General features: G+C 43.7%; 1 protein-coding gene across 5 annotated transcripts in view; it reads right to left on the bottom strand.

Annotated features, from left to right (window-relative positions):
* The window catches only part of LOC308178850 (peroxidasin homolog), a 45,788-nt gene extending 32,779 nt beyond the window's left edge, over nt 1-13,009 (bottom strand). The window contains exons 1-3 of one of the 5 annotated variants that reach the window (XM_080557994.1): nt 11,856-13,009; nt 10,534-10,641; nt 1,024-1,095 (exon numbers count right to left, since the gene is read on the bottom strand). In XM_080557994.1, the coding sequence (XP_080414120.1) occupies nt 1,024-1,095; nt 10,534-10,586 (125 nt within the window). In that variant the 5' untranslated portion in view covers nt 10,587-10,641; nt 11,856-13,009. Of the gene's footprint in view, nt 1-1,023; nt 1,096-4,666; nt 4,707-10,533 lie in introns of those variants that run through there. The other 4 variants (XM_080557991.1, XM_080557992.1, XM_080557993.1 and 1 more) reach the window with 4 other exon arrangements.
* Between the last annotated feature and the right edge of the window lie 47 nt (nt 13,010-13,056).

The following is a 13,056-nucleotide window of genomic DNA, read 5'->3' as shown; positions in this document are numbered from 1 at the left end:
TCTACAACTTCTTACAATTGACTGAACTTCTTATTGCCCAGTTTTGCCTTCTTTCAGCACTGACATCTTCACTGGATCAGGGACTTCAGATCTTTCAAGGTCAGACAGAAAAAAATAATCTGGACTTTCTCTTGCTGTTTGGGGCCACGAATGTCTGAACCCAGGAAATATGAATGCGTCTGTCATGCAGTGCAGACTCTCAGACTAGCTGGTTTGCCTCACAAAGAGCTTGAACCTAGAAATCTTATAGCTGTTAGCGCCATGTAACAGCTTGAATAATCAGGTCTGAGCCTCAACAGGCCAATTACATCCAGCACAGTGCTGTGCTGACACAGCTTCTGTTTCTGATTTGGGGGCTGGTTTGTTTTCAACTTCTCGGCTACACAGTGCAGATGTACTCATATCTATCTTCAAACCCTCAGCCTTAAGGCAGCAAGAAGCAGCAAAGGCTCCCATTATTTCCTTTGAGCAGAGCAAGAAACTCGTTAATAAAGTAGTGTAGCAGACTGACGTGAGCATGCCTGCCCTGGCTGGGATGCAAGGCTCAAGGAACTGCCTTCTACTCCCATCCCTATCTGCAAAAGGGTAGGTGTAGGTATTTATTCTGTGGCAAAACAGAGCGACAGACTGGCATTTGTAAGGACACACTCACTTCAGTAAACATTTGAGGCAACTATGGAAATAAAGACACTTTTAATGCATCCTTCTGCCGTCCAGGCCATTATGGGCTGCTCCAAAGCCATACCTGCTGAAACATCCTCAGGCAGTAAGAGTATGTATAAGGAATCTTCTTTTTTTAAAGACAGGTTAACTACCAAAATGAAAGTTATTAAATTGTACATTTAGTTAAAAAGGGTAAGACGTATGATCCAGGGTAAAACAGAGAGAATTTTAAAGCTTTAACTGGGTATGGGCAAATTGGCTGAAATAACTATGACCAAGGCCATCCTTAAACCATGATAGCATTTAGTACTAATGTAATAAATAGATAACCTCACTGCAGGATCACTGAGCGGGACTTACAGAGTATTGAGGTTCTTCAGTCTCCTGAAGGCTCCGGGTTGTATCTCCTTGATGTGGTTGAAACGTAAATCTCTGAAAGCAGAAAACACAATCATTACACTCTCAATATAAATGAGGCAGTAGCAATCAGCAACAAAGGGAGGAGGACTGCTGGGAGACTCTGTTGTGTCAGGTCTACAGGACTGGAGAAATGGAGACAACAATCAGGGATGGGGAGGAGGAGGAAGAGGAGGAGTGGGGATGGTGGCTGGGGGGCTACCATTGCCTGCAAAATCGGCTGAAAGCCTGCACAACCAACCCTACCTTTGCAAAATGTACAAAATTTATTTTCATTTCATAGAAAACTGAAGGCTGAAAGGACTCAAGTGATCAATTCCGTGAACTGCGGACAAGGTCTGCTGCTCGGCACCCCAAGTTCACGTACAATTGCCCTTGCATCTCATGCTGGTTTGTAGAGGAACGCACATAATCATGTTGACCCACTTTTTAGGTCCCCAGCAAAATTATCTTTGTCCTAAAATGGTTAAATCTGATCAAATAACCTCATATAATAAGCATTTCACATTCTGCTCCACAGTGCTCCAAGACTCAGAACAGCTTATCGCTGCCTGCATTTCAAATTTGTGCCAACTTCAATTAGAATTAGTGGAGTCCAGGGGATTCTGGCAATTTTCAAGGGCTGTCCATGTATCTACATTGATTTGGAACCTTAAAACATGTTGTTTAGATGGCTAATGAGATAATAAAATAACAGCTAAGTGGTTTAACCTGGTTAACCAAGTAGAAACACTTCTATAGGGAATGCGCATCGATTTGGCACCTTGCACGGTCCAGCATATTATAACAAATTGCAAAAGACTGACAACAGTTTTTTGCCGTTAGTTTCTATTCAAAGCACAACAATTATTTTTTTTCTCCAATACTGCCTGAACTATCACCTTTAGTGAACACACAGCTATTTCTGTTCAAGACAGCCTTTTAAGGGCATTTGCTTTAAGGGGAAAAACACATGAATGTGCTGAAATGCCTGTCATTCTGGTGGTAAACTAAGGAGCATTCGGAGTCACAGTTTAAAACAAGAATTCTACACATCGCTAAATGTTCAACACTTATTTTTAGAATGAGCTTCGACACAAATTGTGGCCTATGTAAGACTATAACGAAGTGCATTCACTGGCAGATAGCTGTAAACAAACAGAGTGAGTATCCAAGGGGGCTGAAAGGTTTTTGAGCAAGTATTGGAGTGGAGGATACACAGTAAGTAAAGCTGATTTTAGTTTAAGATGTAATGTTTCTTCGGCATAACAGTTTGCAAAGAAGGTTATTTTAAAAAGAATCCCACTAAGCCTTCTTACTTTTAGGCAGAAAAAATACAGTATTTTTATTGAACTCGAGTTATGCTGAAATATTAAATCTCTGCCTTGTTACCCCATTTACCACTGAATGCAATAGAATGACAGTGGAAGTTGTCTCTTCTCTTGTTTTTTCCCATTTCTGTAGCTTTTCAGCTTTGAACAAAGAAATGAGTAGACTAAATAAGAGAACTTTCTCCCCTTTCTTAGTGGTAAGTATCGTACACTGAAGAGCTAGAGGGCAGGAAGGCACACAGCTTCAGCATTTTGAAAAAAGTATTTCATATGTAACTTGCAAGGAACTTTTGTCCACTGCAAACACTGCAGTCTGGGCAGATCCCCCTTTAGAATTGCACTTTTTAACAATAATTTAACCTTTGACATTTTCTGGTGCATTTAGTTTTACTTCCATTGTTTCGAATGCATATTTCTTGCTCTCCTTGTTGGAAGGTGTCACAGATCCCTCTTCACTGATGATGTGGATTTGATGCTATCTGTACAGAGCTTTCGAGGCCACGGCTGACACCGTAAAGCCAAATACAATTAACTATCGGCAAAGGCGATAGCACGATGAGCTGTTCTCCACGGTCTCATTAAAAGGGAATGAGGGAAAAAACTAGACCATGAGAAAAGGTGAAGAAATGCAAACTTGATTTATGCACTGTAACACACAGACACCAACTCTGCCTCCCTGGGGGGCTGTGAGGAGAGTGTAATTAGTCCAGGCAGCTGGCTACAGGTAATAGGGGAGGGAACAAACAAATGGGAGAAACACACAGGAGTCAAGGCTGAGGCTGCTGATGCTCGTGAAAGGCAGCGGGACGCGGACAGTGAGGTGTAAAACACCACCTTGGGTCACAGACTGTTGGTGGAAAAAAAAAAATCCGACTATTTTAACGAACACAGCCAACTACAATCCTTCACACCCCAGCATTCACACATAAGAGCACGGCTTCCCCAGCCGAAACTACAAGCAAAACCCAGAACCACAGGTGACTGAAAACACCTCTGAAAAGCCATCAAAATAAACACAAGCTCCCCCACTCCCAGGATTGCTTTCACTGTGGGTCACTTGCGGAAAACAACTCCATGGAAATGGTGCTGGGGAAGTCTGCAGCTCCCTAAGCAAGTCAGACCTCCTGGAGAGTGGGATTTTTCACCTGTGAGAGCAATAAAGCAAGCCTGGGCTGCAGAGCCTGGCAAGAGCAATCATGCATCACTAATAAAGGTCTCAGCACTGCAGCTTGGCTGCACCTTTTCTATCAGCAGTGTTCCTGCCGGTGAAAAGCACAGGGGCAGAGATGCCTCCTGATGGTTCCCATTGCTGGGTGAGCACCAGGTCTGGTTTCATGCACTGCAAACTCACAGGAACTTTTCCCCACCACCACCCTCAAGGAGCAAATAATAAAGCATAGCATGTTATTTTAATGAAATGCCTTGATTTTTCATCCCTTTTCAATTCCAGGTTAAGATCGCCAAATAAGTCCCTGGACCCCAAGTTCTGAACTCATCTGTTTTGCACTCCTTTGGAAGGGTCACTCTGGTTTGCCTTCCATCACACAACGGCAACAGTCTGAGAGGAACCCATATCTTCATCCTTACCAATGCATTTAAAAAAAGAAAAACAAACAAACAAAACAACTTTGGCTCATCCACAGCATCTTCCTCCAGACTTTGCCTTAGCCTTGAGCTCAGCTAGTGAAAGAACACCATGTAAGGCTGCACTGGGAAATTCCTGGCTTGCGTGCAGTGATTGAGAGCATTCCCATTCCCTGCAGAGTTTGTTCCTTTTTACACAGAAACGCTTGTTTCTCCCTATTCCCAGGGTACTCGCTTTGGAAACTTGATGTTTCTCCCAACAAAGCAGCGTGCTTTTCACCAGGACCCACCACGCAGCTGCTCGGGTGCCAGCCTGTCCCAGCTGCTGTGGATGTGAGCAGCTGGGCTCCCTCCCTCCCGCCTGCTTCCTTTACCTTGGGATCTGCAAAACGGGGGGGTGGCCGGGGGGAAGTCCCCTGTGATTTAACTCTCCCCCATGCTTTCAAAGCTGACAGCCTGGGGTTACAAGAGAGGATCCCAGACCTTTTCCTACCTTCACACAACCAGCGCACACCCAGTGTCCTGGGACAGCGGCTGTCCCGCACCACTCAGCACAGATCCCTCCAGACAGCAGCAGCTTGACTGCCTCTGCAGAAAATCTCACCAAATCCTCGTGCCAAAACACCACGGCTCTGGCAGAAAACCGGATGGAATGCATGGATAATCTCGGATCTGCTAGTGAAATAACTCACCTTTCCTGACTGTGGGAACTCTCAGCCCTGTCCCCGAGGCTTACCAAGAAAGAGAGAATTTGCAAATGGCCTGGGGACACAGGTATTTACACTCAAATCTTTACGATCCTCTCAGCTGTTATCAGAGCAATCGTTCCTGAAATCATTGTGTTAAATAATTAACAATGATTAGCATATAAAGCAATCTACAGCTTTTACAAGAAGCTTCCATTTCTGTTTAACTTATTTAGGCTTTTAAAGAATGATATATATTACTGTTACCTAACCAGATAATTAGCTACATGAGGTATTTTACTGCAGTTCTGTGGAAATTACTGGGTTTGCTTCACTGAAGTATCTTTTGTGTTCAAAACACTGCGCACAGCAATGGCGCTGTCAGTTTGGGGCCATTTAACCCAGAAGTGGTTGGGTAAGTGGCAGCCAACCAGCCATTATCACCAAAGACATTGAGAGTAAAGGTTGTTTTTACAAAGGGAGATAAGACATCGAGGTTCCTTCCAGTTTTTCCTGGGGTGTGTAAGACATTCTAAACATGATTTTTAAGTCAAGTTTCCCACTTATAATAAGAGCCAGAGCACTTGTCAGGAAGATGCTCGTTTATCTAACAGAACATCGCAGTCAGCTCTGCAGGTTCCCCCACGCTGCCAAACAGCTACAGTGCTGGCAGGAAGGGAAAACAGCCTTGCTGAGATGGGAATGAAGTCTTCCAGACTCATTGTCATCAGCTCCCCGGCTCAGGAATGTCCCTCTTGCACACAAGACCCCAAACGGCTTTAATAAATGACAGCCTTCATCTGTGAATCCCTACAAGGACAGCTGAGCGTTGTCATCTCTGCTAGGGAGAGGAGACCACAGGGGGGCTCCGGGCTGGGGAGCCAAGTTTCTGCTATTTTGGGGCGTTCCAGTTTAAGACATCAAGATTTGACTCTCCGAGGAGTGAAGAGGAAGGAAAATACATTCAGCATGGAAATACTGATGAAGAAGATAGTAAGATGATGGATGAAACAGAGAAGAGCAAGCATATGCAGAGAGCCTCGTGCTGCAGAACAAGCTGCTATTCCCTTTTGTACACTTCTTACAGATTGAAAGAGGGATGGGCATGCTAGATTTTAATTAAGAATTTACCACAGGCATTCCTGAAAAAAGCTTTTTAAAATTTCAGCACCCACAAACAGGGCAGATTTTTAAAAGGGCTCCCTCTTCATCAGCCGGAGCAAGAGCTCGACAGTAATTCAGCTTGGTGCGTTGACTGCTGCTGTGTTGATCCCCCTTCTTCTGTGCACACAAGCCAGCACACACTCACAGGCACGTGTTCAACTGTGCAAGACTACAGCACTCATTTATACAAAAAAAAAGTGGTTATTGGCAGTTCTGGGTGGTTTGGGACCACCACGGGCACTCCCCACAGCCCCCCTGGAAGCCCAGATACCAAAGATGCGACTCTGGTCAGGGTCTGGAGGAAGTCGGGCTGTACGATGTGTCTGGAAGAGTTGCACAAGGCATCTGCTGGTGCTTCTTCCTTGCCGGAATCATTTTGCCATGCGCCACCAAGCATCCCATAGCTTTCACCAGTAAAAGGCAGGTGCGCAAAACACCTCCAAAACACACTTTTGGCCCTGAACACGTATTAAAGTAGGAAGATTACACAGCAAACTGTTGACCTCATCAATCTTAGATAATTTGAGCTATTATGTATTAACAGCTGGTATGGAGATTACGGTCTGATCCGAATCAAATGAGCTAAATCTATTCTTGGATATTCATGTCAGCAAGGAGGAGTCTCTTAGCCTAATGAATATTTCCTTTGTACCATCTATTCAAGATATTGCCCACATCAAATAATGACAATATTCCCTCCTCCTGAACTGTATACTGAGCCTGATCCAGAAGTGATAAAAGAAAGTTTCAGTGTGTAAAGATATATTTATTTTTTTAGTGAACCCAAAAAGCAGTAGCACCATGTGAGCTTAAATGAACTGTTAATGGCATTTTTAAATACCAAGTCCCTTGCAGCAAAGATGTTGGCTTTTTTCTTTCTTAAGAGCATGACCATTTCAGTCTTTAACCAGAATATAAATGCATTCTTTCACCAAAAAATACTGATTTCTCCATTCTACTGATGTAGCCCACTCTGAGAAAGCGGCCTTAAAGAGCACAGGAAAACATCCTGGTACAAGTATGAGGAGAAGGATGTTGTGAGACCAAGGCAGTCAGGGAAAGTGCAGATATTGAAGTGAGAACCAGATGAAGGGGCACTACAGGTCAGTGAAGACAGGATTTCTAAACACTTGAGATAACCACAAACCCGAGAGTTAGGATGATGTCACCAAAAGATGCTGGAATGCTTCTAGGGAGGAAAGAAAAAACACAAAACCTTCAAATACCTTCCCTCCCCATCTTCCTTCTGATGAAGTAACTTTTATAAATAGAACATACAGAAGACCTTGGTCACTTCCAAAGGTTTAATGATGATTAAATACTGCAGCAAAAGTCGGAAGGAGATCACACCTGGAACATCCAGAATGTGTGGGTGTACATTCAATGACTGCATCTAAGACTATCACAGGCAGAGGAAATGACTAATCCATTCTTCATCTGAGAGACCGAAAGCGCACGACAGAGACCACAATGGGAGCAGCATTTCCAAGAACTCATTTGCTCAGTAAGCCTTCCCCCTACAAATGTAGATGGTTTTCTTGCAAATATGCTTCTTAAGACACACAGAGAGTGCTGCAGCCTGTCCCAGCGCAGCCTTCCCTCCTGCTGCGTAACATCCGACTGGAGGAAAAGGGGAACCGAGCAGGCAGCCAACATGCGGCACGCTGCACAGCAATGATGGGAAACAAAGCTCGCCAAAGTGGCCGTGCCCACGCTGCCCAATTAGCGACCAGGTCTGCGAACAACTGGGTCACCTCCCGTTCATGCCAGCAGTGTGTTCGCATCCCAGCTACTGCGCCGTCTTTGCTGGTGCCCTCAGCTACGTTTCTCTGGAAGTCCTCATTCATTACGTGCTATGCATAATGCAAAAAGGAGAATAACCCACGGATAATTGGATTGCAATCCATTAGCTGCCAGCCAGAGGGGAACTTCTTTCCATGGATTTCTTCCCCTCGTGCCCACACGTTTCAAAGTTTATTGTTTCAAATGTCACTCTGTAGAACAAATGACTTCGAAGGTTAAAGACCTATTGAAATTTTCGGAGTGTATGTTTCACAGCTGTTCCCTTCTTTGGGCTGCTGGCTAAAGAAACTGCTCAAATCCCAGCGGTAACCAGCAGATCACATCTGGATAATCGTGTTCCAGTTGAACAGACAGCAGCCAAAATACGTTTACAGTTAAACACCACAAATTTTTATAGCTTACTTATCTGTACACACGTAGCCATTCCTGCCATCCTATTCTCTGCTCGGGATAAAACGAGCAGACTTCATTACCCAAGACAAATAGTCTATTGCTAAAACCAGACATTGGGCCAGATCCTCGGCTGCACCCAGCTGGGACTGGGAAGGGAGGAGGGAAACGGCAACCAAAGAGGAGCCAGTAACAGCTCATCAATCCCGGAGCTGGTTCCATGCCAGTCCCAGCATCACTCAGAGACGGCCATGGGCTGCTCCAAGTTACGCCAGCTGGCTACCGCCCCGAGGGGGCCATCTGCCAGCAGGGCTTGTTGAAGCACAGCGTGTGCCGGCTAGAAGACTTCCCTGCTCTTCAAGGATTGTTCGAGAGAGGGTGGCACGGAGTCACGGAAGTCAGAAAGTCCCAAACTCCCGACTTCAAAGCAAAGCCCATCTGGAAGCTGCAGCTGTTCGGCGAGGGAACAGAGCTGGAGCCTCGCATCGGTGTTCGAATCTGCAGTCACAGACTCGGTCCTGTTCATACCAAAGGGCAAATGTGGAAAATATCACAATCCCACATTTTCTACTCAGAATAACTCCACGATCAGATATTCTTGCTATAATTCTGAGTGTTCGCATTGAGCAGTAACAGTTCTCCTCCCAAGAGAAAGATTAACGTACCTAAAAGCTGGAGTAGTCAGGGCCTTGGTTAAGAAGCATTCTTTGATCTTTCAGTTTTTTTTTTTTAAAGTTTAATTATTCAAATGGTATTTATAACAGATACAATGGGATGCTGTATGGCAAATGCATTTACATACATTAAATCCTCAAGATTGCCAGAAAGTCAGCATCTTTACTTGCTGCACACCGTAAAAAGGCACGTGATCTGCCAACAGAGAACTTACCAGGCTCCTATTATTCTGTATCTATGGGAATCACTACTTATCAGTATGGGTTTTACTTATAATTATGCAGGCAGTATTAGAAGAGAATATACCAGATAAAACTCCCTCAAAAATACCAGTCTATAAAGACAGTCATCTCATCTTGAAATATGACTGCTTTCATACCTCACACCTATACCATTTAGCTAATGCTTAAAACCCCAGTTTCCCATTCAAGAAAAACTTGTAAGGGGAGAAAAAGGCTGGTGACAAGTTGGAGAGGGAAACTCTGCAAGTTACTGTAGAGCAGATAGCTACAACCCAGCTAACGTGCAACAAACCACAGAGTAGACAGCATTACTCTGCACAATAACTACATCATCATTAGCCTCAACAGAAAGCAAGTCCAGATTTGGGTCTGCCCCAAGTCGGGGTGAGTCCCACGTAGCCCAGCTGCCATCAGTTTCTGCACCAGCACAGCTCTGGCAGCTAGAGCTAGAGTAGGCATTTCCTTTGTGCCAGTCCTGCTAGGACCTCTGTGGTTTTTTTCCATCCACCCAAGCAGATCTGGATGGCAGCAATTAAAATGCCAGCATCCTGCCTGCATTATGCTCCTTAGGCTGCCAGCAGATAAATCGCATTAGTATTATTAGAGAAATGTTTACAGGAGACACGCTCGTATAGATGTTCTGGCTGAGACCAAATTTGGTTTGTTATGGGCACAGAGAACAGCTTCTCAACCCACTAGAGTTGGAAAAGCTTTACAATCAGCAGTGATTTAACGGTTCTGAGATGAATTTTTGAGAAGTCTTTCCTGCTATTTACAAAAAAAGGTCTTCCAAACTAAGGGATCAGCTAAGAAAAGTGCAAAGAGAAAATTCTGTCACTGCAGAAAATTCGCCACTGCATCCTAAAGACACTCTTAAGCATAGGATATACCACAGAATAGGATATACTATACAGAATGAGAGGAAGGTGCTCTTCTGGACCTGTCACTAAGAGCTGTTCAGAAGTCTGGGAGTGCTACATGCCCTTTTCCTACACCTTTTCTGTTTGAATGGACACACCCAGCAGCTCCCTCCCCAAAAGGAACAGCAAGCCCAACAGGTATATTTTTACTTCTCAAGGAGCTTATGAGATGCCCCGATTGCTGTTTTCTTAATAAACCTTACATATGGTTTGTATAGTTCAGATTGAAACAGGAAAGCCAAAATTTAAAGTCTACAAAAGAAATAGGGTTGTATTTATGAAAAATTAGGTGTTTTGTTCTGTAGAGACAAAAGCCCGAACTGCTGTATTTCCTCTCTCTCTCCTACACCCATATACAAAGCCTTCTCAAACATAAACTGTGTACCTTTCTATAAGCACAGTTTAATATTTGTGACCTTTGATTCTCCAAAACCTTCTTCCAGGGATTTCATGGCATTCTTCTCATGCATTTTTCAACTCCCTCGATTGTCCTGTTAACAATTAACTGATGCCAAAAGAAGCAGTTTCTTTTCTATGTTCTAAAAGCCTGAAACAGTTTGCAGTGCAGACAACTCTGCACCAAAAAGGAGAAAAAGCATGCCTTTAGCCGTGGCTTTTTCTTTCTCCTTCCTAGAGACCAAGCAGGTAAGAAAGGCAGTAAAATGAAATAGCTACTCACAGTATGTTTGTCTGGGGAGGGATGTCGGGGATGGTTTCCAGCATCAGATGCATGCATCTCACCGTAGTCCTGAAGCACAGGCAGCGACTGGGGCAGGAACAGGAGAAACTAAGCAAGAGGAGAAAGCACAAAAAGCCTAGGAGAGCTGAAGATTTGATCAGCATGGTGTTTGCCCGAGTGTATTTTCCTCAATTCTGAACTGCAGGGAGCTGACAAAAAAGTTTCCCAGCCCTGAGGTCCGGGAGGAGGGGACTCATCAGCATGTGTTCGCAATTAAATTAAGGCAGTTTGACAGTCCAACCGCCCACCCTCCCTGCCATTATGTACATCATTGAAGATCAGACTGTTCCCACCTCTCTTTAATCGTGGTGTTGAAATCTTAAGTCTTAATTTTGATTTATTCTTGCCTTGTTTCTTGTTTTTTAACAGCAGGTTAACTCCTTAGCCATTTATCTAAAAGCATACAGAATGCACCTTTGTGGACAACGACAAAAAACTGCTAGGGCTCGAATAGCCTGGGATCATGCTTTTATGTCAAAATTTTTGCCTTAACACTCACTGCAGACTAAGGATGGCATCTTATCTAATAGCCTCTGTCAAACGTAGCAGGCGGTATGACTTTTAGGATAGTTATTGCATGTATGTATAACATCTGGTAAAATACATCTCCCACTATTTGTGGGAACTTGGAGTGCTACAGATAAGGGATTTTAAAAGGGAGACCGCTAACAAAGATAAATAACCTGCAAATAAAGAGAAAAAAACCCTGACTGCATGCTTTCTGTCATGTTACACAGTAAAATCTGATTAATTTCAAAGACTTTTTAGCTAATGTAGTTTCACACTATAAAGATGTCATTTAGAAAAATGTTAGGGCTCTGGAAAAACAAAGGGCAATTGAGGTGTGAAGAGGGAGAGAAACAATGGAAACAACCACGTTTGAATTGCAGTAACTCCTGCAGGAAATACAGGCTTCTGTTTATCCCATTGAAGGATAAGAAAATTGAGGTGCAAAAGGGAAGACTCGTTCCCCTTTTAATTAATCATTTTTACCATTATAAGGAAGCTTAAGAGTGCCAATGGCTTGTCTTTAAGTTTTCAGTTATTACTATACAAGATCCCAAATGCATGGTTTTAACAGAAATGTGAAACATTAAGGCTCGTTAGGATATAAAGCCACATTAGGAAGTCCAGACGCGGCACCATTTCATATTACCTGGAGGACCAACCCAAAGTTCTCTATGAATCTACAAGTCTGCCTTACGGTGTGAACTGCAAAACAATTAACATGGCAAAATGGTACTTAACCACAGCGACATCACCTCTCTGGTTCTCTTTTCCCCTGGGATACTTTGTCACTTGAGCATTTGTGGTCCAAGTGTTGTTCTCTGTAGTTTCTTTTCAGGTGGTTATTTTTGCCAGTCTCCCTCTCAATGGCCCTGTAAATCAAGGCTTAGAAAGCACCTTCCAGAATAAAATAATAAGATTATTGGTCTCCTCCTCACCCAGAAAACTTGCAGGTATTTAGTTTCTGCTGACACATATGCCGTTGGACAAATTGCCATTATACAATAGCTGATGCATTATACTCGAGCACTTAGAAATTTAAGCAGGAGTCATTTAATACACGGTAAAAGCTATTTTCTTCTGGCCAGCAAAGGACATTATGCAGCAGGTTTCTTGCCTCTGATGCTCAAGCAATCTGCTGGTTGTTTGCACTTGCACCGCTTTGAAAACCAGGGAAATTGTTGAACTCCCCCCCATTCCCCCGAGGACCAACTCATGCTTTTGAGCATAGTGTCCTCTAGTGGCCACCCAGCCCTTTCTTACCAAAACAGGTCGTAAAAGAATCAGCATCTGCTCCAGCCTTTAAATAACACCCTGAGTGCTCCAGGTAAGTGACAGCTTTTAATTCCGATTTGAGAGGTCAAGTGCAGCTCCCTCCTGCATGTGCATTAAAAAAGATGACGCAGGTTATGTCACTGAAATCTGCAAGAATTAAGTCATATTGTCCTCCGCTCTGGTCCCCGGGCCATCTGTTTCCAAAAACATGAACTCTGTTAGGACAGGATAACTACCTAGGAGCTGCTCTGTAAGTATTTCTAGGAAAATAAGCAAAACCACTCTCTTCTAACCGTGTTTCAGCATTTATGAAATTCGCCATCTTCTGTCGCACAGTTGGATGCTTCACAAACACAACACTTCTGCCCTCTGCCTCCGATTATGTCCGGCTGCATGAACTATGAGCTCTAAATCAACCACCTGCAAAAAACATTCATTCCCTTCCAGGTTTCTTTATAATGTTAAGAGAACTGGGCTATGCATCAGTCATGTTTCTATACGCACTTGTCTTTGCAATGTTCAGGGCCTGGTTGTGCAGTTGATGACAGCTTCCAGATGGATGGATGGGTATTTACTTCTTTTGTGGGATACAGATATTTGGCAAAGGCATCAGATTTAATAATGGCCATACGACAGGGAATAATTTGAATGCATAAAGGCAAGTTCTGCAACCCAAATCTA

The sequence above is a fragment of the Anser brachyrhynchus genome (genome assembly GCF_964034855.1).
Source record: "Anser brachyrhynchus genome assembly, chromosome: 16".
Taxonomy (NCBI): domain Eukaryota; kingdom Metazoa; phylum Chordata; class Aves; order Anseriformes; family Anatidae; genus Anser; species Anser brachyrhynchus.
Note: the sequence above shows the minus strand (reverse complement) of the source record. Positions and strands in the feature narration are given on the sequence as shown.